At 55.8% G+C, this 25,345-nt stretch overlaps 3 protein-coding genes across 6 annotated transcripts; 2 read left to right on the top strand and 1 right to left on the bottom strand.

The window, feature by feature from the left end:
* Positions 1 to 90: 90 nt before the first annotated feature.
* On the bottom strand, positions 91 to 12,800 carry LOC306799580 (uncharacterized protein). 3 transcript variants are annotated; one of them, XM_079300805.1, is made up of 10 exons: positions 12,192 to 12,799; positions 11,474 to 11,603; positions 11,151 to 11,258; positions 10,664 to 10,759; positions 10,287 to 10,406; positions 7,077 to 7,154; positions 5,932 to 6,021; positions 5,185 to 5,292; positions 4,923 to 5,036; positions 91 to 3,417 (listed from the first exon to the last, which is right to left on the bottom strand). In XM_079300805.1, exons 1-10 carry the CDS (start codon positions 12,507 to 12,509, stop codon positions 2,414 to 2,416), a joined length of 2,166 nt encoding a protein of 721 aa, XP_079156931.1. In that variant the 5' UTR covers positions 12,510 to 12,799; the 3' UTR covers positions 91 to 2,413. The 3 variants fall into 3 exon arrangements, with proteins under 3 accessions (XP_079156931.1, XP_079156932.1, XP_079156933.1); XM_079300806.1 differs by having other exon boundaries at positions 93 to 3,417; positions 10,287 to 10,403; XM_079300807.1 differs by lacking the exon at positions 7,077 to 7,154 and having other exon boundaries at positions 1,187 to 3,417; positions 11,157 to 11,258; positions 12,192 to 12,800.
* A 1,654-nt stretch (positions 12,801 to 14,454) lies between these two features.
* On the top strand, positions 14,455 to 19,747 carry LOC306800116 (uncharacterized protein; the record flags this gene model as incomplete). The annotated part of the gene is made up of 8 exons (XM_079301907.1): positions 14,455 to 14,600; positions 15,114 to 15,240; positions 16,149 to 16,259; positions 16,605 to 16,871; positions 16,968 to 17,093; positions 17,490 to 18,703; positions 18,799 to 19,028; positions 19,345 to 19,747. The coding sequence occupies exons 1-8, from the start codon at positions 14,499 to 14,501 to the stop codon at positions 19,745 to 19,747; spliced, it is 2,580 nt and encodes an 859-aa protein (XP_079158033.1). The 5' UTR covers positions 14,455 to 14,498.
* Positions 19,748 to 21,052: 1,305 nt separating this feature from the next.
* Positions 21,053 to 24,827, top strand: LOC306799586 (uncharacterized protein). 2 transcript variants are annotated; one of them, XM_079300815.1, is made up of 5 exons: positions 21,053 to 21,177; positions 21,268 to 21,612; positions 22,420 to 22,540; positions 22,931 to 23,044; positions 23,716 to 24,827. In XM_079300815.1, the coding sequence occupies exons 1-5, from the start codon at positions 21,154 to 21,156 to the stop codon at positions 24,729 to 24,731; spliced, it is 1,620 nt and encodes a 539-aa protein (XP_079156941.1). In that variant the 5' UTR covers positions 21,053 to 21,153; the 3' UTR covers positions 24,732 to 24,827. The 2 variants fall into 2 exon arrangements, with proteins under 2 accessions (XP_079156941.1, XP_079156942.1); XM_079300816.1 differs by having other exon boundaries at positions 21,130 to 21,177; positions 21,271 to 21,612.
* Positions 24,828 to 25,345: the final 518 nt, after the last annotated feature.

Genomic DNA, 25,345 nt, shown 5'->3' on the forward strand with positions numbered 1-25,345 from the left:
TGTTGTATCAAGATTAAATTGCTGTAAAATCCAGCTGCTGTGGGAAATGTGGGATGGAGTCTGAGAGGAAACCTGTGTGAGTGTGGTGTGGGATCAAACAGGGAGCCATCGGCTCACAGGAGCCCGTCCCAGCTCAGGTCACGCTCAGCTGTGACTCCACAGTGGCTCCTGGATGGGCAGACAGGGAAATTTCCAAAAAGCCACACATCCAGTAAGTGGAATCTTATCCACACAGTCGGAATAACGGCCTGGGCATTCACATTTCAGCTGGTTTTGGTCAACAATTAATACGAATGTTTAATGGACAAGGGAGCACAATATCCAGTGTTAACATAGCAGGGTGCTAGTGTAGGACTCGGAAGGCAAGGAGTTAAATCCCTGGAACAAATCCCCCCGTGCCAAACTGCTCAGGTTAATTTATGACTCTTGGGTGAAAAGCAGGAACCTGCCAACCTTAACCCCAAAAGAATTCAGAGGCTACAGTACAGTGACTCCATGCAGCACCTGCACCCTTTGATTTAAAATTAAAGTACCACAATTGCAAATTCCTGCCGCGGCAGTAAAGGGAATTTCTGGAGTTGGCCTCAATAAGAGCTGTGGGTCCCAATTCCATATGGGCAGTTCCCTGAGGTGTAGCATCCTGGGCACCAAGGAGTTAAAGTGCTGCTGTGTCCCAAACCTGCATAACAAGGGACAAACTGGAATAGGTCCCATCTGCAGAACAGGACCCTCTGATATTTTCAGCCCCTCTGATTTTTCCAGTTTTGGGATTGTCTTCTTCCTTTTCTTCCTTAACTCTTTCTGCAGCTGCTCAGTTTTCACTGACAGCAGTAACTCAGCTCCTTTCCTCCCTTTCATTTCCTCTCAGGGGTCTTGCTTGTCTCTACCAAGCTTTTTCCCATCTAAATTCTCAAAGAATTCTCTCTCCCTTCAGAGAGAGGTTGGTAATTTTTCAGGCCCAGGTTTATCACTTTGGACTCTGTAGAAGGCCAGGAGATAAGGGGGTGAGTCTCAGCTGTGGGGTAGGATGGGATATGGCTGGAAAAGAGGAGCAGATGGAGCTGGGACAGCTCTTTTTTGGAACAAACACCCTTGTTCTGGCTCCTGGAGATAAGCACATCATGCACAGCACAGGGCATGGAGTGTCCAACAAGGACTGATCAAGGTGGGGGGAGCAAAACCACTAAACCCATTTTAAGAGGATCCAGAGGGATGGACTCTGTCTGCTGACTCATTTGCATCAGAAGGGAAAAAAGTAACCCCAGGGTGTGGAAAACTTGGCTGTAAACGGGTGATCCAGGGCTCACAGGGGCACCTCTGAGATCCTGGACAGTCTCAGCTGGGTGGATGCTGGAGCCAGGACTGGTGTCCTCCCCTTCATCCCTCTGATCTCCCTCTCTCTTCCCTTTTACCTTTTTCTCTTCCTACCATAAAAAAAGGGCAAAAATACCAATTCCCATGCTAAGAGCAGAATTTGCTATTAGCTTTCTTGGACAATTCTGACACCTGTCATTCCTTTTTGACCACAGGCATCTACAAACCTTGGGAGCTTCTTTCCTCTTGGCAGTGGGACACACAGACCCAAGGGAGGAGGCTGGAGGAGCAGAGCTGCCCATCCTCCACACGGCCCCCTCTCCAGCAGATCCTGCTATCAGTGTTTGGGACACAGCAGCTCGTTAACTCTCTGTTTCCCAGGTTTCTGCAGCACCTCCATGTTCTGCTGTCAGAGGATTTGGAAAACTGAACAAACACAGAAGACCATGAACAATGTGGGAAAAGAAATGCAACACAACTTTAAGGCTATGCAGAATTAAAACCATATTCCAGGCTCCCTGTCCATTTTACAACTCCCAGGAAGATCTGGCCCTTCAGGAATTCTCCCTTGGGGTTCAGCAGTGAGGAGCCCTAGGATTGAACAGTGGGAATAAGCTGCCCCCCAGGCTCTGCACCTTCTTTCTGTTTGCCACTGAAGAAAGAACCTTCCTCCTACAGCTACAGGTGCAACACTTCCTTTCCCAAAGCATCTCACCCCAGTGGGTGTTTCCTGACACAGTTTCACTCATTCAGTGGACAATTAATACCTTTAACTCATGTGTTCCCAGCCCAGTCCAAGGACTCTGGGCTCCTGGGATAACATTTTGGATATTTTTGTCTATTCAGACAACTCTTCTTTGTAACAGACATCACAAATTGTTCCATGTCAACGCAGTTTCTCTCCCACATGGACTCACAGCCAGCAGCATCTCCAAACTCCACCTCCCCAAATCCACAGGCACTGGTGAATGCTGTCTAACATGGAAAATAATCCCCAGCCACCTCCCTTTTCCTGGGAGGGGCTCGGGACGGCCCCTCCTGCCATCAGGTCTGGCACAGAGCTGGGGGTGGGGACACAGAGGGAGCTGTGGGGGATGTCCTATATGGAATGCATCACGGAGCCCCTGATGTCCCTGCAGGGCCAGTTGACCAGTGGCACGTGGGTGTCCTGCATGTGACCTTCCTGATGCTTCAGCAGGCTCCTCTTGAGCACAAATCTCTTGCTGCAGAGAGGACACTGGAAAAGCCTCTCTCCCGTGTGCCGGCGCTGGTGGTTCAGGAGATAATCCTTCCTCCTGTAGGTTTTGTCACACTTGGAGCACTTGTAGGGCCTCTCTCCTGTGTGACTTGTCTGGTGCCTAACGAGCCATGAATGACAAACAAAGTTTTTCCCACAGTCGCTGCAAATGTAGGATTTGCCCCGGCCCTGGCTCTGCTGCTGGGCAGGGCTGCCCCGGGCCAGGGGTGGCTCCCAGCAGGGGCTGGATCCCGATGTGTCCGTGGGGAAGCTCTCCTCGTTCTCAGCAGCTTCCTCTGTGCCCAGGCTGTCCTGATCACGGGCCCTGCCTGGCCCTGGGGGAGTCTCTGCACACTCAGAGCGGGGCCCTGGCCCCTCACAGGAGGTGGGAGCAGCTCCTGGGCCAGTTCCCATCTCTCCTGGGCCCATTCCCTTCTCTCCTGGGCCCATTCCCTTCTCTCCTGGGCCCATTCCCTTCTCTCCCAGGACCATTCCCATTTCTCCCAGGTGTGGCTGCAGCAGAGGGAACATCCTGTCACATGTGGGGCCTGGAAACATTTCCACTTCTCCCTGAGGTGCTTGAGGCTGGTTCTGCTGTGGGCAGTTTCTCTCACATTTGTACACACAGGGCCTCTTTTCCAGGCTCTTTTCCTGAGCACTAAAGAAATTGTACTGAGCATCACCTTCAAGGCTGTTCCCATTCCCAGTGGTGGTTGTTTCCATCATTTCTGAATTCCACTGACTGTCCCATGTCACTCCATGGCTGGGATCTTTGGGAAATCCTTCTCCTGGCCTTCCTGGTACCTCTAAGTCACAGGTCTTGCTCTCTAAGCAATCTGCTGGATGATTCTTCTTCAAATTTTCATCTGAAACAGAGATTTTAGAGATTTTAAATTCAGGAGTCCCCTTAGGAATGTCCCTCCCAGCCCAAAGCCACTTCTTTAATACTGAGGGGGGAACAAAGTACCAGCATCAACTGAAACAAAATTTCCAGGAAAGTAGAAGGACTTTTTTAAAACTGTATTTTTAAAAATCTGCATTAAAAATAACTGCTGAAGTCTCAGATTCAGCCTCTCACTCAGATCACAGAGCAGGCACTGTCCCATCTCAGTGATCCCAGCTGCACTCCAGACACTGCCCTGAGCATCTCCAGGAGCAGAGTCCAAGCAGGGCTCTGGATCCAGCTCAGCAAGTCACTGAACTGTGGGACCTCCTGATCTGGGAGACCCCCACAAGGATGGAGTGCAACCCCTGGCCTGCATGGACACCCCAACAATCCCACCCTGTGCCTGAGAGTGTTGTCCAAATGCTCCCTGAGCTCTGGCAGCCTTGGGGCTGTGCCCATTCCCTAGGGAACCTGTCTGGTGCTCAACCACCCACTGGGGGAAGAACCTTTTCCTAATATCCAAACTAAACCTCTCCTTCTGAGCTTATCAGAAGCACTCTCTGCTCCCAGGAATTGGTGCCTGCCAGAATAACAACCCAAGCGGAGTAGTAGTTTTGTTGTGAAACTTTCAAAGAAAGTCACTGACTCGAATTGCAGCCAGGATTAAAAATCACTGTGATAAAAGCCCACTGCAGTCCAAAGTGACACCCACTAAGCTCCCAGTTCCCAGAAAATACAGGAATGTATGTCCCAAACACTGATAACTGTATGGCCATGGAGCCATGGAGAAAGAACAAGATTTGGCTGGAGAAGGGAGGGGCATGTGGAGATAGGGCAGCAATTTCTGGGACAGACACCCTTGTTGTAGCTCCTGGAGACAAGCACAACACAGAGCAAAGGCAGAAATGAGGTCAAGAATGGGAATGGATTACAAAGTCTCCAAAGACTCCAAAGCATTTCCAGAAAGGCCTGGAAGAACTGACTAAATGGCAAGTGAGAAACTTGTCTTCAGGGCAGGGAATCCTGGCCATAAAAAGGACTGAGGGTGCCCTCCATCCCCTCATCCACATCACTGATAAAGACATCAAACAGAATGGCCCAGTACTGAGCCCGGGGACACCACTGGTGACTGCCACCAGCTGATGTCACTCCCTTGCCCAGCACTCTGTTGGCCCAGCCCTCAGCCAGGTTTTTTTTCCAGATAAAAGCAGCACAAACTCGATCCATGCAGCCTGAGCACAGCTCTGGGTTTGCCTCAACACAAGCCCAAGCCAGTGCCTCTGACAGCTTTTGGTTGGCTGAAGGGGGAAGGAACCTCTTCAGCTCACAGAGCCCAAAATTTCTGTGACCAAATATTAACCAGCAGACTGAGGTTTGTCCTAGTTCTCTCATGGTTAATGTGGTTGTGGTATTTCATATAGTATTAAAAAATACTGTAAATTGGATTTATTGTTCCCAAAATATCAGCTGAAATCTGTTACTGACTTGTACTTGGATCTGCAGAGATTTCCTCTTTCTCCAAGTCCTGTTTTTTTGAGCAGGGTGGCTCCTCCTCTTGTTTAATCCACGATGAAACATTCATTGCATAAGTCTGAAATCCTGTTCATTGGGGAGAATTTACACAACTGAGAAACACAGGGGGAAGACACAAAGCCTGGATAATTTGGGAATGCTCAATGGTAACAAAGCCAGCAGGAAGAGCCATTAAGGGGTAATTCCTGCAGTGCAGATTTTGGCAGATCCTCACCTGTGTCTCTTGGGAGGTTGTCACCCTCTGTGCCTGGCAGCTCCCTGGCATCCACCTCACTGCCTTTCCTGGTCTGACTGGATACCTCAGGCTCGTAAAATCCTCCTTCTGTTAAGGGAGGAAGTCCAGAAGTGTAACATGCCTATCTAAACTCAGGATTTCACAAGGCTGAAAACCTGCTCTGGTCTAGGCTTTGGAGGTTGTTACCCCAAACCAAGCTCCCCTAAACCCAGTTTCTTAGGGAAACCTGTTGGAAAGGTCTAAAATTTCAGCTGGCTAAAACACAGGAAGCTAAGTACAGCTGCAGCAGAGCCAACAGGCAGCACTGCTACCTTTGTGAAGAGTGAGGAAAATCTGCAAAGCAGAGCAGCTGATTTGTAAAACAAAGAGATTCTAAGTGAGAGGCAAAGAACAGCTTTGGAGAGGAGTCTGTGTGCTCCTCCTTACCCAGGAAAACCCAGGAAGGGAAGGGAGGAGGGAAAAGGCAACCTGAAGGAATTTAGGGGAGGATGAAACAACTCCTAATGAACACTTGGGTAAAAACCAACCATGCAGCCACAAACTCCTAAATGTCCATGAGAAGGGAAAGGGGCAACCCCAGCCCTCACCTGTCAGGTCTGCTGGCAAGTCTGCTCAGAATTTCCTCAAGATTTGGAATACATGACCAGAGGTGGGGAGAAAAGCCCATACACAATCTGGAATTATATCCTCTGTTTCATTTTCCCTCTGAGGTATGCAGTTACTCACCTGGGCAGGGCTCTCCAGGAGCTTCTGCAGCCTCCTCCTCCCGAACTGCAGGGCACAGCTCCTCTTGCTTAATCTGGATTATGCTGTCTTCTGTTAACAGGAACCAGTGTTATTTTAACACCACACAAAATTAATTCCAATTGTCAGCCCAGCCCAGCCAGATCTGCTCTGTTCTAGCCCACATTCCAAAGAAAACCTTGCTCTAGTTCTAGTTCTTGCTGACCAAGGCTTCTTGAACAGACCTGAAATCTTGATTACAAAACCCTCAGCAGATGTTTGAGCCTGAGAAATGCATATTTTCATGCAAGTGAAAACACGTTCTCCATGGCCTCAGGAGAGGCCAGAGTCACTTGAATTCTTGTCATTGAGTTTCATTTCTGTCTTGGTGCTGCTGGAGTTCTGTTATTTCCTTTTCAATCCCTCTCAGTCACACACCACTTCTCACCCATCAGAGAAACACTCATAAGAAGAGAGTTCTTAGAGAGTAAGTCATGAAACTTATAGAAAAAAGATAACAAAAGTTTGTGGAATAAATAAAGAAAAGCAGATGGGCCAGTGCTCTGCACCTTTACACTGCAGACCTGGCCAAGGGGGCTGGTGGATTTCCCAAGAGAGGGAAAATTAGGGTGTGATGGAGCATCCTGGAAAGGCTGGTGGGGATGGAATGCCTGACAGCAGCAGCTGGAAGATCAAACTCAGCACAGCAAGTGCCTTGGAGAGATGCTGGTCATAGAATAATGGAATTGTTGAGGTTGGGAAAGTCCTTTAAGGCCATTGAATCCAACCATTCCCCCAGCACTGCCAAGGCCACCAAAGTGTCACATCCACAGGACTATTAAATCCCTCCAGCCATGGGGACCCCACCACTGCCCCGGGCAGCTGAGCCAGGGCTGGACAGCCTTTTTGAGGAAGGGGTTTTCCCAATATCCAACTAAACCCCTCCTGGCATAACTCAAGGCCATTTCCTCTCCTCCTGTCCCCTGGAGCAGAGCCCGACTCCTGTGCTGTCCCCTCCTGTCAGGGAGCTGTGCAGAGCTCCCCCCTGAGCCTCCTTTTCCAGGCCAAAACACCACCCACACCCCAGACACCCCCAAAAGCTGGAGGTGCTGGGTGTCCCACGTCCCCCCACCCAGCACCCCACTCACCGGTGCCGGTGCCGGGACTGCCCCTCACGTCCCGCTGCTCAGCCACGGCCTGGGCCCTGCGTCCAGCGGCGTCCGGCCCTGCGGGGAATGGCGGCTGAGGGGCGGCCGGGGCGGCACCATGGGGCTCCTTCACCGCCCGCCATGACCCCGGCCACCCTCACTGCGTCCTGCCACATGCACGCCTGAACCCTGAACCACAGCGCTCTGTGAGGGAACAGGATCCCCCTCAGGCTCTGGGGTCCACCGGGAGCCATGAGGGAACAGGATCCCCCTCAGAGCCATGAGGGATCGGGGTCTGCCCAGAGCCATGAGGGAACAGGATCCTCCTCAGAGCCATGAGGGATCGGGGTCTGCCCAGAGCCATGAGGGAACAGGATCCCCCTCAGAGCCATGAGGGATCGGGGTCTGCCCAGAGCCATGAGGGAACAGGATCCCCCTCAGAGCCGTGGGGGATCGGGGTCTGCCCAGAGCCATGAGGGAACAGGATCCTCCTCAGAGCCATGAGAGATTGGTGTCCACACAGAGCCCTGAGGGAACAGGATTCCCCTCAGAGCCATGAGAGATTGGTGTCCACACAGAGCCCTGAGGGAACAGGATTCCCCCTCAGAGCCATGAGGGATTGGGGTCCACACGGATCCATGAGGGAAACAGGGAATTGGAAATCCTCTCCGAACCATGAGGGCCAATTCCCTTAGAGCCGTGATGGATCAGGGTCCACCAGAGCCATTAGGGAACAGGAACCCCCCTCAGAGCCATGAGGGATCAAGGATTCACTGAGCTGTGGGATACTGGAAAAATTCCATCCTGGAAAGGGCTGTCCACCCCCTGCACAGGGTGCCCAGGGCAGTGATGGAGTCCCTGTCCCTGAGGGGATTTAAAAGCCATCTGGATGTGGCACTTGGGGACATGGGTTAGTGATGCCTTGCCTGGGAAATGGATGGATTTGACAGCCAGAGGCCTTTCCCAACATCAACAATTCCATGATTCTGTGACTCCTGCAAACATCATCCTGCCTGTGCACAGGGACAATCTCTATTCTTCCTCTCAGTCCTGAAGAAGGAGTCACTTCACCTTTCTGTGTCACTTCACATTTTGTCTTGAATTCAGGGTTCTATTTTTGCAACTCAAACAACACAAATCCCAAAATAGCTCAGAGATTTGCTACAAAGACATGTATTTGTCTCTGAAATTCAGAAGAGCTGGGCTCTGGAACACAAAAACCATAAAATACTGCGTCACCTCTGATATCAAAGGCAGCTTCAAAAAGTGATGAAACATGGAGCATGTAAAATACAGAAACAGCCCAGAAACAGCAACTAAGGTTGTTCATAGAATAATCCAGAAGTGCTGCTGGAATAATCCCAAATAGAATTCAGAATATTCTGGTCACAGGGGAATTGCAAATGTCCCTCCACTGCTTCACAGGGTCACCACTTTGCTCTTTATCCCAGAACACATCCTGCTCTTAGGGAATCCTGGAATGGTTTGGGTTTTTGGGACCTTAAAGCTCATGCAGTGCCACCCTCTGCCATGGGAAGGAACACCTTCTACTATCCCAGGTTGCTCCAAGCCCTTTCCAACTTTTCCTTGAACACTTCCAGGGATCCAGGGGCAGCCACAGCTTCTCTGGGTAACTTGTGCCAGAGCCTCCCCACTCTCAGCCAGGAATTCCTTCCCAATAACCCACCTAACCCAGCAGAAAGTCTTTGCCTCAATATTATTCTGCAATTTAGGGCACAAAATTTTAAAAATGAAGGTATAAAATAAAATGTTTATCCAAGTTCTGACTGGTCCAAAACACGGAGTGTAATTCTCCCTCTTTTTATACTAAAGCAGCAAATCAGCCAAAATTTTAGGGAGAGCTCTAAACTCATTTGCTCCTGAGTGAGATCTGACCAAGCAGATTGTGACTGGAAATTGTTTTCCATATCCAACCATTAAACCCACAAGGAGATGAAATGCAGCAGGAACCCCAACAGTTCCATTGTCATGACTCCATTGAGTCAAGAGGTTTGATGTCTCCATGAAATTTTGATGTGAGATGAACTGCTGATTTCATGGATTTCCTCAAATCATCTGTCAGCCCACAGAACCCATGGATTCTTGGATAAGAGCAAACTACAAATGCTCTTCACAACTGAGCATTTTGACTGAAACTCCAAATTTTATGCTGAACCAGAAAGGATCAATTTTTCTGCAGAAAGCCAATTTCTGTGTGACTTTAATAATTACAAGGTCGTTATTATTTAGGTGTTTTAATTAATTCTGTTTATTTTCAAATTCTCTCCTTGCTACCCTCTATATTGGGGTCTAAATCTCTCTATAAATTGCAATATTCTACCATTCTTGTGACAGCACTGATGGGGACTCTGGAGAGCAACAACCTCCCTGAACTCATGTTCCAGAACAAACAGCTACAGTCAAAACACAAGTGAAATGCACTGAGAAATTAAAAAAAAAACAAACCCAACCTCAAAACAAACCACAAACTAAACATTATTTTCTCTTCCTGGACTCAACCCATCATGACCACAACACTGAAAATGTTTTGCTGGCTGCAGGATTGATCTGGATGAGAATAGTATTGTGAGCTTAATTTATTTACACCCTATTTTTAGACATTTTTACACTTCAGGCCTGTTTGGATCATGGAGAACCCTTCTCCTGCTCAGGTTCCACCACAGTATTGAAAAAAAATCAAAACAAATTGAACCCCATGGGTTTTTTTGATTTGAGGCCAACTTCTGTCTCTCCATCCATAAAGTACAATACTACAAACTATAATTTACAGCAGATAAAATGATTTGAAAAATAAAAAAGATTGAAAGAAAGCGTTTAGAACTTCATAGGCTTAATGTTATTTTTATTAAAAATCAAGTCTTTACCGCTGTGAATTTAATCAGCATTTTTCAAATAGACAGAAACAAGTTCCCTGCCCTGAATTGTTTTCAACTTAATGATTCCTGGTATTCTGAGGGATTCATTCCAGGTATGCCAGTCTCCTCACCTGCAGTGCCTCATCCTCCCAGCACTTTTCATTTCCCAAGAATAAAACTCTCCCCAGGTTTCCTGCCCACTCCCCACTTCAGCATGGCTCCTGCTGTCTCCCCTCAGCCCCCATATTCCATCCCACACTGTCCCACAGCAGGAATGTGAGGGATTCCCACATCTCCAGCAGCACAGGACGTTGTGGGATCACTCAGAACTCACCCACACCAAGCTCAGAAAACTCCACGCCCTCCATGGCTCCCTGCTCCTTTGCATATGGCTCTTCCTCCTCTTCCTGCTTCACAATGACAGCAAAGCTGGGCTCTGGAATGCTGCAGTCTGCTGAGGAAAAGAGGAAACTCCTTTACTGGGAAAGAGAAAAGTCCTTTACTGGTTATTGCAGCCCCACTGGACTCCTCCCTTGCTGCCCCAGGAAGTCTGTGCCCACTCACCCTGCTGCCACACACAACCTCTCCAGCACCTCCCATCCCTGATTCTGGGAGCTCTGCTCTGCCCTGCAGGGAAGGGGCTCTCCCAGTACCCCCCAGTTCCAGAGGGTCCTCCAGACCCTTGAGCCCAGGCCCTTCCACAACACTCACCATGGCCAGGTTCAGCCAGCCCTGCTCTTCCCTCCTGGTTTTCCTGTGCTTCTCTGCTGTCCCAGCTGCTCACATTGAGTTCAAACAGCAGAGCCTCTGCCAATGACAGAAATCATGGAATCAGATCACAGATTCCCAGGAAACCCTAGGTTAATCTTCTTCTACCCTCTGCCACAGTCAGAGACATCTCCCACTATCCCAGATTGCCCCAAGCCCTGTCCAGCCCAGCCTTGGACACTTTCAGAGATCCAGGGACAGCCACAGGACAACCTGTGCCAGGGTCTCACCATCCTCACTTGTAATCCTAAAAGTCAAACCTGTTACATTTTTTTATCACCCTCTGCTACTCTCCCTGAATCCACTCCTTTTGAGATCCTAGAAGCATCCTCAGAGCAAACCAGAACCATCACCTTGTGCCAGGCTCTGTGTGATGACAGCCTCCACACAACCCTCACCCCCAGCATTAGTGCTTTAATTCATCCCTTACCTGCACCTGGTTCTGCTGGCATCTCTCTGGGAGCTGCCTCCTCCTCACTGCAGGGCACTTCTCCTCCCTGGAGCCGGGACAGGAGGGCAGGTTCAGAGATGACATCGTCTGACAAGAAACAGAGAATGGAATGTTTCTGTGCTGCATCCACAGGGAGGAACACACCCAGCAGCAGCTCCATCACCTACAGCACATGGCTGGGCAGCACAGAGTGCTCAAACACAGGCAGCAGCCTCACTGTGCTATCACAAATCTGCTTCTCACGTGTGGGAAATATTCCCTAACCAGAAAGTGCTGATGACCAACCCGGCAGCAACACTCACCCAGCAGGACTGGAGCTTCTCTCTTCCCTGTCAGCACCTTTCCACACAGCTCCCTCTGCCACTCCTCCAGGTTCTCCCACTCCTGAGTGGAAAAGCCAGTGGCATCGTTTTCCAACGCCACGGCCGGGGCCTGCAATCCCAAAAGTGACACTCAGCACTGCTCCTGGAACACAGAGAATCCCACCCCCTACTTATTCCTGCTACCAGGTCACAGGGAAAGGAAATTCCTGTCTTGGGCACTGAGAGTAACAGTTTGGATCTTGGCTGAACTTTGGGAGATGAATTGTGTTATTCCACAATAATCTTACTTCCCCCTGGAGCCTGATCCCATTGGGGACCTCAGAGAGGAGAAAAACTTCCCGTTGTTGGTAAAAACATGACAGCCCATCCTTTGGTAGGGAAAACCAGCTGAATGTAACAATCCACAGGAGCAATCACTTCCTGCTTTCGTGCCTTTGCAAGACAGGTGACAGAAGAAATCTTGGCAGAGATTATGCAATGATTTCCATGGTGGAATGCTGCCGGCAGAGGTGAGAAGTGTGGGAAATGGATTTGTTGAGAGTTTTTAGGGTTCGACAGAAAGTCTCTTTTCATGTGAGACTGAAAATGGAATAAGTTTTTTAAAGCCCCATCTCTGGGTCAGAAAAGGACACAATCCAACAGAGGAGCACAGGAGCCTCTGCTCTGTCCCTGTCCCCCTTAAAGACTCATCCCTTACCTTGGGGACCTCCACCCCGGGGGGCAGCCGCAGGATACACAGGTTCTTGTTCTTCAGCAGGTTCTCCATGTTCTCCAGGCGCCGCTGGAGCTTCCCGTACTCCTGCATGAGAGTGCCCAGCGCCGCGCACTTGCTCTCCAGCTGGCTCCCGAACTCCCCGACCATTTTCTCGCAGTCCAGGTGCTTCTTCTCGCTGTTGCCGGCCCGGTGCTCCAGGCTGAAGAGACGGGACGCGTGTGCGGCCACGCTGCGCTCCAGCGCCTGCACGGCCGCCACCACGGTCCACAGCGAGATGGTGCCGCCGCCCGCCAGCTCCATCCCCGCACCGGCACAAACGGAGCGCAGACCGGGCCACGGGGCTGGCCAAGGGAGAACGGCGGGGCAGCACAGCCCCGCTTCGGCCGCCGGTCCTTCCCGTGCCTCGCGGCCCGCAGCTGGAGCTCTCCGCTGGGACCGGCCCTCGCTCGGCCGCCGCCGTTCCTTGCCGCCAAGAAGCGCCGCTTCCTCTTCCTCCTCCGCTTCCGCCGCCGCCACAGCGGCCCCCGCCGGCCGGCAGCCCCCGCGGTGATTGACAGCTGTCACTCACCGGCGAGGGGCCATGGCAATCGGAGCGGCAGGAAACGCCCCGGGGCTCCACCGCAGCCGCGCTGCCCGGCACGCAGCGGTCCTCCTCCATTCCACAATGGAGGGGGCCACAGAGGGCACCTGGTGGCACCTCCCTGCTCCAGCACGGCCGTCCCAGAGCACGGGGCTCAGGATGGCACCCAGATAATTCTGGATATCCCCAGGGAGGAGACTCCAGCCCCTCTCAGGTCTCTGTTCCAGCTCGGTCCCTGCTCAGGGCAGAAGTTCTGCCTCCTGTGCAGGGGCAATTCCTGGGATCAGTCCCTGCCCGTTCCTCTGGTGCCACTGCTGGGCCCTGGAGCAGAGTCTGGGCTGCTCTGACCCTCCCTGCACACAGGGACAGACAGGGACAGACAGGGACACACAGGGACACACAGGGACAGCCAGGGACAGCCAGGGACACACAGGGACACACAGGGACAGCCAGGGACAGACAGGGACAGCCAGGGACACACAGGGACAGCCAGGGATACCCAGGGACAGTCAGGGATACCCAGGGACAGCCAGGGACAGCCAGGGCTGGGGTCCCTCTCAGCTGTGGCTCCTCTCCAGGCAGAACAGCCCCAGCTCCCTCAGCCTTTCCTGGGCACAGAGATGCTCCAGCCCTTGCTCATCTCCGCAGCCTCCGCTGGCCTTTCTTCAGGAGCTCCCTATCCCTGCCATGCTGAGGATCCAGAGCTGGACACAGCACTCCAGAGGTTCCTGCAGGGCTGGGAAGAGGGGCAGGATCCCTCCCTGACCTGCTGGGAATGCTCTTCCCAATGCACCCCAGGATCTCATTGGCCTCTCGCTCCCAGGACACTCGGCTGGCTTAGGGACAGCTCATTGTCACCCAGGAACCCCAGTTCCTTCTCCATGGAGCTGCTCCAGCAGGTCACCCCCAGCCTGTGCAGGTACCTGGGGCTGTTCCTCCCCAGGTGTAGCATCTGTGCTTGCCCTTGTTGAATTCCAGAAGTTCCCTCTCTGCCCATCTCTCCAACCTGCCAAAGTCCCTCTGAAGGGCCACACAGCCCTCAAGGGGATTGGCCGCTCCTCCCAGCTTTGATCCCTGGGAGAGCCTCCTGGGGAGGCATTGACCCTCTCACTCAGGCTGGGGATGAACCAGGCAAACAATGCCGAGCCTAGCAGAGCCCAGTCCTGCAGCCACATCCCCTGACATTGACCCAGACCCTCTGGGAGCTGCCACCCAGCCCAAACCCATCCCACTGCCCATCCATCCCATCCATCCATCCATCCATCCATCCATCCATCCATCCATCCATCCATCCATCCATCCATCATCCATCCACCTAACCCACCCACCTAACCCACCCCTCCAGGAGCTCGGTGTTGCATTCCCAACACACCACCAATCTCATCTCACTGTCCATCCATCCATCCATCCATCCATCCATCCATCCATCCATCCATCCATCCATCCATCCATCCATCCATCCACCCACCCACCTAACCCACCCACCTAACCCACCCCTCCGGGAGCTCGGTACTGCCCTCCCAACCCATCCCACCGCTGATCCCATCTCACTGTCCATCCATCCATCCATCCATCCATTGGACCCACCCCTCCGGGAGCTCGGTGCCGCCCTCCCAACCCATCCCACTGCCCAACCCATCCCACCGCCCATCCGTCCGTCGGACCCACCCCTCCGGAGCCCGGTGCCGCCCCTCCGGCGGCGCGGGGCCATGGCGGAGCTGCGGGCGCGCCTGGAGGAGCTGGAGCGGCGCATGGAGCGGGCGGAGGCGGCGCTGCGGGACCGGCCCCTCGCTGCCCTGGGGCTCCCCGGGGTGAGCGCCGCGATGGGCGAACCGGGGGGACCCCGGGGAGGGCGAGGGGAGGGTCGCTTGTGGGGCTGAGGGTGAGACCGAGGTCGCTTAGGGGAGTCATGGGAGGCGAGGAGGGCTGGGAGTGGGATGGGGGAGTCACTGAGGGGCTCTTGGGAGGTTGAGGGGGAGCCTGGGGGTCGCTAATGGAAGGAGGGTTTGTGGCTCGGAGGGAGCATGGGGATCGCCCGTGGGGCTCTTGAGGGCTGGAGCGGTTCGGGGGGCTGCGGTGGGTTTCAGGAGACGGGAGGGGAATCCAGTGGCTCCCGGCTGGCCGGAGCCATTCGAGCGGCTCCTCAGGGGGCAGCAGTGGGTTTCAGGAGAATGGGGATGAATCCAATGGGCTGCTGGGAGCGGGCTGCTTTGGGAGGCTGGCAAAAAGCAAGGGGGACTCCGTATGGGGAGTTTGGGAGCCATTGAAGGGCTGGGAGCTGTTCGGGGATGCTGCCCTGTGCCACATCCCAGCCGGTGTTGCAGATCCCGGTGCTGTTCGAGGATGTGGCAGTGCGGTTCAGCCGGCAGGAGTGGGCAAGCCTGGACGAGAGACAGAGGGAAATGTACCAGAGCGTCATGGAAGGCAACTACGAGATGCTGGTGTCCTTGTGTAGGCTGTGTTTCTGCCGCTTTGGCAGCCCCAAGGAGCTCTCTTGGGGTCATTTCTCTGCCTCTTTGCCTTTCACTGCAATCTCCAGCTCTCAAATAATCCTCTCTTTTCCCTGTCCTCTCTGGCAGCAGTTGGAGCGTGGCAGAACATGCAGGACAGGGTAGTAAGTGCTTGGTGTCTTTTCCTCATGGAGAACAGGTACATTGTTGGCAGTGTCGTCTCCCTGGGTTGTCACCTCCAAAATTCTCTGCCTGGTACACTCTTTTCCATGAGATTTTTCCCTAAAATCCAACCTGAACCTCCCACTGAAGCTGTTTCCTCTTGTCCTGTTCACTGGGAACAGATCCTGATTCCCTTCTGTCTGCACCCTCTTGTCAGGGAGCTGTGGAGAGCCAGAAGGTTCCCCCTGGGTCTCCTTTTCTCCAGCCTGAGCCCCCCAGCTCCTGGTGCTCTTTCCCCAGGTCTGTTCACTTCCCTGGACATGCTCCAGCCCCTCAATGTCTTCCTTGGCATGAGGGACCCAGAATTGCCCCCAGGATTTGAGGTGGTCCCTCAGCACTGCCCTCATGCTCTGAGCAAACATGCAGTCAGGAGCCTCACAATTCCCTTCTAGTCATTCAGGGTATTTTCCTATCTGCAAAGTGAATTTCTGGGAGAACAGGGAATTCTGTAGCAGGACTGGAGCAAGGATGGATTTTCTTGCAGTTGTTCCCAAGAAAAGCAGTCAGAGTCTTCTTTCCATATTCCCCTGTCAGCTCTGCCTGCTTTTTCCTGTCTCTATCCATAACTCCTGTCGTGGCCTCGGTTGTAGATGAAGTTTCCTGGGCTGGGACTGGCTCTGTTGCCCAGCTGTGGGTGCAGAGTCCCTGTCCCATCATGTCCCTGATGTCTGCCTTGCTCTTGCCCAGACTGTTCCCTGTCCAAGCCTGAGCTGTTATTACAGCTGGAAAGAGAAGAGCTGAGCACGCCGCCAGAATCGGAGCCTGAGGCAGCAGAGGTGTCCCCAGAGCTGGCTGCAGGTGGGTGACACTGGGTTTCTTCTGTGCCAGGAGCTTCTGCCTGCTCACTGGGATCGTGAATCCCAGAATCTCAGAATTTTGGGTTTGGGTTGGGAAGAATCTTAAAACTCATCTCTTTCCAGGTCCCTGCCATGGTCAGGGACACCTTCCACTATCACAGGTTGCTCCAAGCCCTGTCCAACCTGGGACACTTGCAGGGATTGGGAGGTGTCTGCTGTGAGGGAACATGTGGACAGCCTGGAAGTCCCTGTCCCAGCAGCTGCTGGGTGTGAGGGATCCTGACACCCTGTGCAATGGGACCCTGCACTGGCTCCTGGTGAATCCAGATGTCCTTGTCCTCCACAGAGCTGGTCCTACAGAACTGCACCAGTGATGACACACTGCTGGAGACAGAGGCAATGGAGAGGGGCTGCAGGGAGCCAGAAGAAAGCAGGAATGTGGCAGAGAAAAGTGGGAGCTTGGGAGAGGAAGGCAAGAACCTGGTGGAGGAAAGCAAGAACCTGGTGGAGGAAAACAGGAACCCAGCAAAGGAAAGCAGGAGCCCAGCAGAAGAAAGTCAGAACATGATGGAGAAATACAGGAGCCCAGTCTTCCCAGAGAACTGCAGCACACGTGAGTGCCTGACAAATCCTGTTGCTGTTTCAAACGGTCCTGGATCTCTGCCTGGCTGTTCCTCACCCCCTTTTATCACTGCTCTTGCCCTCAAAGCACCCATCCCTCTGGAAGGCTCTGCTGTCCTGGCAGATCTCAGCCAGCCAACTCCATCCCCTCCCTGCCTGCTCTTCATGTCCTGCCACGAAGCCGAGGATCCCAATTCTTCTCCCTCTGCAGCAGGTACTGGGGCAGAACTTTTGTTCCTCCTTGGTGGGGCCACAGCTTGTATTGGGATCTGTTGGGCCTCTCTCCAGGCCTGGGGCTTCCAGGAAAGGGCAGCAAATTCTGTCACCAGCCCTGAAACCGTTTGGGATAAGGCATGGCATGGGTGCACCTGCTTAGAGTCCCCTGTCCCCCTAGGTGATGTTTGTCACCTCAAACTGCTCTAGGGGTGTCTATAGGGATAAGCTGTGGCTGCTCCTGGCTTTTACATAGTCTAGAGACTGAACTGGAAGAGGAGAGCAAGGCTGGGATTTGTGCTGGCTGGGAAATGAGGGAGGGTGGAAACAAAGACTTTTGCTGTTGATGCCTTAAAACCATGTGGGAAGTGATGTTTGGATTCTAAAAAATTCCCAGGAGATGCTGAGGAGGGGATCCCAGGGGAGGTGCTGCAGGAGGAAGTTGCTGCAGAGAAGCCATCGATGCCCAAAACACCCTCTAAGGGTCCAGAAGAGGACAAGGGTCTGGAAGAGGAGACTGTGAAAGATTCAGGGAATACAGGCCAAGATCTGTTGGCCGACATTCCTGAAGAACCAGAAAAGGAGGTGACACCAGATGTCCCCAAACAGACAGACCAGGCAGATCCCAGCCCAGGGGAGCTGCAGAAGGATTCCTGCGTGGGCCGGCCAGCAGCCTTGCAGCGAAAATCTGCCAGGCCATTTTACTCCTGCCCCATCTGCAGGAAAACCTTCCTACTGAAGATCAACCTCCTGATCCACGAGCGTGGCCACACCAACTGGGTGCCCTATGTCTGCGTCCACTGTGACCGCAAGTTCATGTCCAAGAAGAAAATCCGGCGGCACCTCCGCGCCTGGGCAGCCAACGGGACGTGCCAGCCCTCAGAGCCCGGCCAGGTGCCCTGCTCAGCATCCCACCCCCAGAGCTGGGCAGCCAACGGCACCTGCCAGGCCTCAAAGCCAAAGAAGTGTCCCAGTAGGACACCGTGCCCAACATCCCAACCCCAAACCTGGGCTGCTAATGGGTCCCGCCAGCCCTCGGATGAGAAGGCATGTCCCAGCCAGGTGCCATGTCCAACATCCCAGCCCCAAAACTGGGCAACCAATGGCTCCTGCCAGCCCTCGGATGTGAAGGCATGTCCCAGCCAAGGGCCATGCCCGGCATCCCAGTGCCCAACTTCCCAACCCCAAAACTGGGCATCCAATGGGGATGCAAAAGCATGTCCCAGCCAGGGGCTGCGCCCAGCATCTCAGTTCCCAACATCTCAGCCCCAAAACTGGGCACCTAATGGCTCCTGCCAGCCCTCAGATGTGAAGGCATCTACCAGCCAAGGGCCATGCCCAACATCCCAGCCCCAAACCTGGGCACCCAATGGCTCCTGCCAGACCTTGGATGTGAAGGCATCTACCAGCCAAGGGCCATGCCCAACATCTCAGTTCCCAACATCCCAGCCCCAAAACTGGACACCCAATGGTACCCATCAACCCTTGGATGCGAAGGCATGTCCCAGCCAGGCGCCGTGCCCAACATCTCAGTTCCCAACATCTCAGCCCCAAACCTGGGCAGCCAATGGCTCCTGCCAGCCCTCGGATGTGAAGGCATGTCCCAGCCAGGTGCTGTGCCCAACATCTCAGTTCCCAACCCCCCAGCCCCAAAACTGGGCACCCAATGGCTCCTGCCAGCCCTCAGATGTGAAGGCATGTCCCAGCCAGGGGCCGTGCCCGGCATCCCAGCCCCAAACCTGGGCAGCCAATGGTACCCGTCAACCCTCGGAGGTGAAGGCATGTACCAGCCAGACACCATGCCCAACATCTCAGTTCCCAACCTCCCAGCCCCAAAACTGGGCACCCAGTGGCTCCTGCCAGCCCTCGGATATGAAGGCATGTCCCAGCCAAGGGCCATGCCCAACATCCCAGCCCCAAAACTGGACACCCAATGGTACCCATCAACCCTTGGATGTGAAATCATGTCCCAGCCAGGCGCCGTGCCCAACATCTCAGTTCCCAACATCTCAGCCCCAAACCTGGACACCCAATGGTACCCATCAACCCTTGGATGTGAAGGCATGTCCCAGCCAGGCGCCGTGCCCAACATCTCAATTCCCAACATCTCAGCCCCAAACCTGGGCAGCCAACGGCTCCTGCCAGCCCTCGGATGTGAAGGCATGTCCCAGCCAGGGGCCGTGCCCAACATCCCAGCCACAAGCCCCAAGCAGGGACTGTGGCACAGTGTGGCAGGAGCCTGGCCCCTCCAGGTGCTCGCTGTCATCTGGGAAAATGATGTACACATGCAACGAGTGCCTGGAAACCTTCTCCAACCAGATCTTCCTGACGGTGCACCAGCGCCGGCACTCCGGCCACCACCTCATCCTGTGTCCCTGCTGCAACCGCAGCTTCACCTGGGTCTCAGACTTCGTCCGGCAGCACTGGAAGCACATGGGCGTCCGGCCCCACCAGTGTGGCATCTGCCAGAAGACCTTCAAGAGGTTCTCCCACCTCAAGGAGCACCAGAGGATCCACAGGCGGCAGGAGCGGCCGTTTGCCTGCGCCAACCCGGTGCCGGTCGTGGCGGCGCCTGCAGCAGGAGACGGGACCAGAAGCCAGGATGTGACACCCCAGGGAGGGGACTCTGCTGCTGGACCTGCTGTTGGACCTTGAGGTGTCCTCCTGGCAACTCAGGGTGTACTCACAGGGGTGGGAAGCTGCTGCTGAAATTTGAGGTGACCTCCCAGACACAGGGTGCTGCTGACAGATTTTGAGTTGACCTCCCTAGGATAGGGAGCTGTCTGATCTTGAGGTGAAGAATGGGATGCTGCCAATGGGCTTTAGGGTATCCTCTCAGGAGTAAGATGCTGCTCTTGAACCTTGAGGTGTCCTCCCAGGAATGGGATGCTGCTACAGAACCTTGAAGTGACTCCCAGGGGTGTGATGATGCTGCTGGATCATGAAGTGACCTCCTGGGGACCAGAGGACTATCGGACCTTCTCCCCTCTCTCCCTCTCCAGATGAAGGCTGGAGCATGGACAATATTTTCTGGCTCTCCTGCCCTGGTGTGGGGGTGGGGGGCACCTGCCCAGCCCATGTGAGAGGAACTCCTTGTTCCCAAGCCTTGGTGGGTGGGTGGGATGCTGAGAGTGGGTCCCTTTTCTGGAGAGTGCCAATAGATGCTGTAGAAACCAGGATGATGAATGTGGATTCCTTGATGGGGCTCCGGGAGGGTCCTGCCAGGTCTGGCTGGGTGGGCAGCACCAGGAGTGGGATCCATGGGATGGAGTGATGGAAGAGTGAGAACAGAACACTGGGTGAGGGGTGTCACCTGCTGCTGGGGGGCTGCAGTCCAAGTCTGAGATGGGAATGGGGTGGGATTGGGGGTCTGGGAATGGCATTGGAGGTTGCCAGACACGGGATTTGAGGGGTGGAGCTGTGGTTCTCATGCAGGAGAGAGGATGGATGGGGATGGGATGAGGAGGGAATAGCTGTAGGGTGGGATGGGGGTGAGAGAGGGGATATGGATGGATGGATGGAATGGGGATGGTTGGGAATAGGATGGATGCAAGGATAGGATTGGGATGGGATGGGATGGGATGGGATGGGATGGGATGGGATGGGATGGAGCTGTAAACACTGTGGCCGGCCCGCGCCAGGGCTGTGGAAGGGACGGGGCTGTAGATGGGACGGGGCTGTAGATGGGATGGGGCTGTAGATGGGATGGGGCTGTAGATGGGATGGGGCAGTAGATGGGATGGGGCAGTAGATGGGATGGGGCAGTAGATGGGATGGAATGGGGCTGTAAACGGGCCGGGATGGGGCTGTAGATGGGAAAGGACTGTAGATGGGATGGAATGGGGCTGTAAACGGGCCGGGATGGGGCTGTAGATGGGATGGGACTGTAGATGGGACGGGGCTGTAAATGGGATGGGGCTGTAGATGGGATGGGACTGTAGATGGGACGGGGCTGTAAATGGCCGGGCCGGGCCGGGGTCTCGCAGCGGCGCCGCGGGCGGGGCGGCGCGGGCGGCGCGGGCCGGCAGGGGGCGCTGCGGCGGGCGCTGTGAGGGGCGGCCATGGCCCGGTGGGGCCGCGCTCAGGTACCGGCGGGACCCCGCGGCACCGGCACCGCCGAACCCCCGGCGGGACCCCGGGCCGGGCCGCCCCTCACCGCTCTCTTCCCCCCGCAGCAGGACCCCGAGTGGGCGCCCGAGGCCTTGCAGGGCGCGGGCCCCGATCCCGGCGCGGGCCCCGGCGGGGCGGCCCCGGCGGGGCTGTCGCTGCGGGCGGTGGCGGCGGCGGAGCGGCGGCTGGAGCGGAGCGTGGAGGCGGCGGAGCGGCGGCTGGAGCGGCTGGAGCGGCGCGTGGCGGGGCTGGAGCGCACGGTGCGGGCCGGCGGGGCCCGGCTGGCCGCGCTCCTCAGGGACAACTCCCGCCGCCTCCGCCGCATCCAGCGCCAGCTCCGCCGCTGCCGCTGCGGGGGCAACCGCGCCGGCACCGGCACCGGCACCGGCACCGGCCGGGAGAGGACACAGGTAACCGCGACCGGGCCCAGGGAACCGGGACGGGCCCGCACGGTGACAGAATGGGCCCGGGGGACGGGAACCAGCCCCAGGGAATGAGGAAAGGGACGGGTGCCAGGGAGTGGGGATCAGGCTGAGCCCACGGTGACGGGGACAAGCTCTGAGGAATGGGGACGGGGACATGCCAGCTCTGGGTACCGGGATGGGGCTGAACCCACGGTGACAGGGATGGGCTCATGGTAATGAGGATGAGTCCCAGGGAACAGGGATGTGCCCTCAGTGACAGGGATGGGGTGTAGATAACGTGCCCCAGTTAACAGGGACATGCCAGCGGTGACAAACGGGAATGTGCCAAAGATGGACAGAGATGTGTCCCAGCTCACAGGGACGTGCCCAGGTGTCAGGGACAGGCTGCAGGCGACAGAGATGTGCCCAAAGCAATGGGAAGGTGCCCCAGGTGACCGTGTGGGATGTGCTGTTGGCTCTCAGGAGCTGCACGGAGCCAGGTGGACATGGCTCTTCTGGGACTTGTGCCTGTCCCCAGGGAAGAGGGTGAGCAGAACACCTGTCCCAAGTGTTTCAGCCATGTTGGGCCCTGCTGGGGTGATGTGGGATGGTGCCACCTGTCCCACTCCCACCCTGAGGGGTCACTGCTCAGCTGGCTGCCGGGATGGAGCCTGGCAATCTGCTGCTGCTGCTCTGGGGAGGAACAGCTGAGCCTTGCTGCCATGTCTGGGAATGTCACAGGAGCTCTGGACCCCCAGGGGCTCGGGGAGGGGCTCAGTGGGGACCCCCAGGTGGAGCCTCCTGTACTTGCAGGTGCCAGCAGCGGGTGAGGGTGAGGCGGGCGCTCTGCCGGAGCAGGAGCTGGGGAGCCTGGACAGCCGGGAGCTCCGTGGGACTGTCAGGAAGGGGAATTACGAGGCCATGGTCCCTCTCGGTGAGTCAGGATCACTCAGATCATGTCAGAAGCATCCTCATCCCTGGGCTGATGCAGCTTCCTCCCCACGTGGAACATGGAGGGGATTCCAGGTGACGTGTCTTGCAGCCCTCCAGCACTGTTCCTGCACTGTTTTTTCCTGGGATATGGACTGTACATGGATCACCCTGCAGGGAGTTGCTGCAGAGAGTCCTGCATTTTGGTGCTCATTAATTTTGGGCTGAAATTTGAGATCTTGAATGTCCCCCTGGCACTTCCTGGGATAAGCCAAAACCACATGTCTGGTTTGGCTGCCAGTGGCCTGTGGGATCAGATGTCCTGGAATTCCAGGACCCTGCTTTGGCTGGTCCCCACTGCCAGCAGTTCATCCCATTGCTCCTTCCTTCCCAGGGTCTGAAGATGCTGGTTCCAAACCTGCACTGCTGCCACCAGCTGAGGACAGGGAGGATCCAGGGAGCCCCGGGCTGCCGGAGAAGGGAGCGGTGCCAGGACAGCTTGGTGACAGTGAGTGACAGCAAGAGGGGCTGAGGGTGGGCACTGATAATCCACCCGGACTGGGCAGGGTTCTTAAGGATGGAAAATGGGAAAACCTAGGGCAAGGCTCAGTAAGGATGGCTCTGGGGCTGGGTACCTGTGGGTGGATTCTCCCTCCTGCTTTGGGGAGGCTTTGCTTTGATCCTTTTCCCTCAATTCACCCACTTAAACTCTGCCATTCCTGATAGGGTTCTTTCCAGGTGGAGGACTCTGCACCTCAGCTTTGCCTTCACATTCCCTCTGGCTTGACTTTTTTTGTGAGGATTGTATTGTCAGTCAATTGTGTCCATTGAGTCCAGCATGCCCAGGGCAGTGGTGGGTGAAGTCTCCATTCCTGGAAGGATTTAAAAGCTGTGTGGATGTGACAGCTGGGGACGTGGGTCAGTGGTGGCCTTAGCAGTGCTTGGTTGATGATTGGACTCTGATTTTGGAGGGCTTTGCAAACCTCATTAATTCCATGATTCCATGGAAGTCCAACAAGCTGCCCATAAAACCCCCCTTCATCTCATCTCCTCCTGGGAATCCCTTCCTGCTTCCTTTGTTTCTTTGCCTGTTCCTCTCAGCTCTGCTCCCGCTCCCACTGTGGAGCTGCAGGCATGAGGGGACTTCCCTTCCCAGGATGAACTGCGGTCTCTCCACAGGTGAGATGGTTGTGATCAAGACAGAAGAGCAGCAGCCGCAGGAGGACGGGGCTGAGCTCCTGGCACTGCCCATGGTGCCCTCGGTCAGGCTGGACGAGGAGCTCCCCCTCAGCCAGGAGCAGCCGCTTTCCTGGGAGAGCCACGGCGCGGCCGGGCCGAAGGCGGCCGGAGCGGGCTTGGGGGAATTCTGCCTGGGGGAATTCAAGCCGGTGGTGGTGCCGGTGGAGGCTCACCCTGCCCCGGGCCTGCCCTTCCCCACGGAGCACGCGCTGGGCACAGCGGGCACGGAGCAGCCCTTCGCCCTCGCCCAGGGAATGGCGCTGGGAGAAGACCCCGCGGCCGAGGTGGCCTCGCCGCAGCCCGGCTGGGAGCAGCAGAGTCCCCAGGACGATCCCCCGGGCTGGAAGAGCGTTCGGCTGACACGGAACCTCCTGGCGCGGCAGCAGAGCCGGGCGAGGAAGAGCAACGGCTCCTTCATCTGCACGTCCTGCGGCAAGAGCCTGGCGCACCACGCGGCGCTGCTGCGGCACCAGCGCCTGCACACGGGCGAGCGGCCCTTCCAGTGCCCCGCCTGCGGCAAGAGCTTCAACGAGAAGTCCAACCTCAACAAGCACTACCGCATCCACACCGGGGAGCGGCCGTACCGCTGCCCCGCCTGCGGCAAGGGCTTCGTGCAGAAGCACCACCTGCAGAAGCACCAGCGCATCCACGGGCCGCAGCTCCGCAGCGCCTGGCCGGGCCGGCCGGCGCGGGCCGGCGCCGCCGGCGAGCGGCTCTACCGCTGCATCGAGTGCGCCGAGAGCTTCCCGCAGAAAACGTCGCTGGAGGAGCACCAGCGCCGGCACACCCAGCAGCGCCCCTTCCAGTGCCACGGCTGCACCAAGAGCTTCCGGCACCGGCAGTCGCTGAACCACCACCAGAAGGTGCACGCCGTGGTCGCCTCTCCGGCCGGCAGCTTGCCGGAACACGAGCCGGAGCTGGAGCCCTGCGAGCCTCTGAGCCAGGATAATCGGTAGCCAGAGGGCTGGAGAAAAAAGGGACGGTGGTTCTTCAGCGCGGCACACACCTGGGACTTGTGGAAACACCGGGAGTTTGTCCATGATGCTGTGGGATTTGTGGCACCACCTGGGTCTGAGGAGGAGGGAGCCTGCTGTGCTGTTCCAGCAGGGAGGGGCCCGGGGTGGGTGGGACTGGTGGGATGAGGCAGCAAGGAGGGGACGGTCAGCAGCTGGGGCTGAGCTGGGTGGTGCCACTGCCCCGTGGATTCAGCTGAGTGGCTGTGCCAGATCCCAGGGTGGAACTCGGGTTGTTTGAACACCACCACAGGTCAGTGGCCTGGGGGCAGCTGATAGCCCTGAGAAGGCTGTGGGGGCTGGGTGGCAGGACCAGCCGGGAAGAGAATCAGATAAAAGACTGAGCTGAGTGGTCTCCTTTTGTGCTTCTGGGCAGGCTGGGGGTTGACATCCCTGGCTCAACAGGGATGGGGCAATCAGGAGAGGAATGCAGAGCTACCTGCTGGGAGTGTGTGATGGGAATATGGAGCAGTCCCACAGGAATCCCCCACAGGATTCTCCAGAAGATCTGGGCACTGGGACTCCCTGGCAGTGCTGAGGGACAGTCCCACCCATGG

Source organism: Erithacus rubecula (genome assembly GCF_903797595.1).
Source record: "Erithacus rubecula genome assembly, chromosome: 3".
Classification (NCBI taxonomy): Eukaryota; Metazoa; Chordata; class Aves; order Passeriformes; family Muscicapidae; genus Erithacus; species Erithacus rubecula.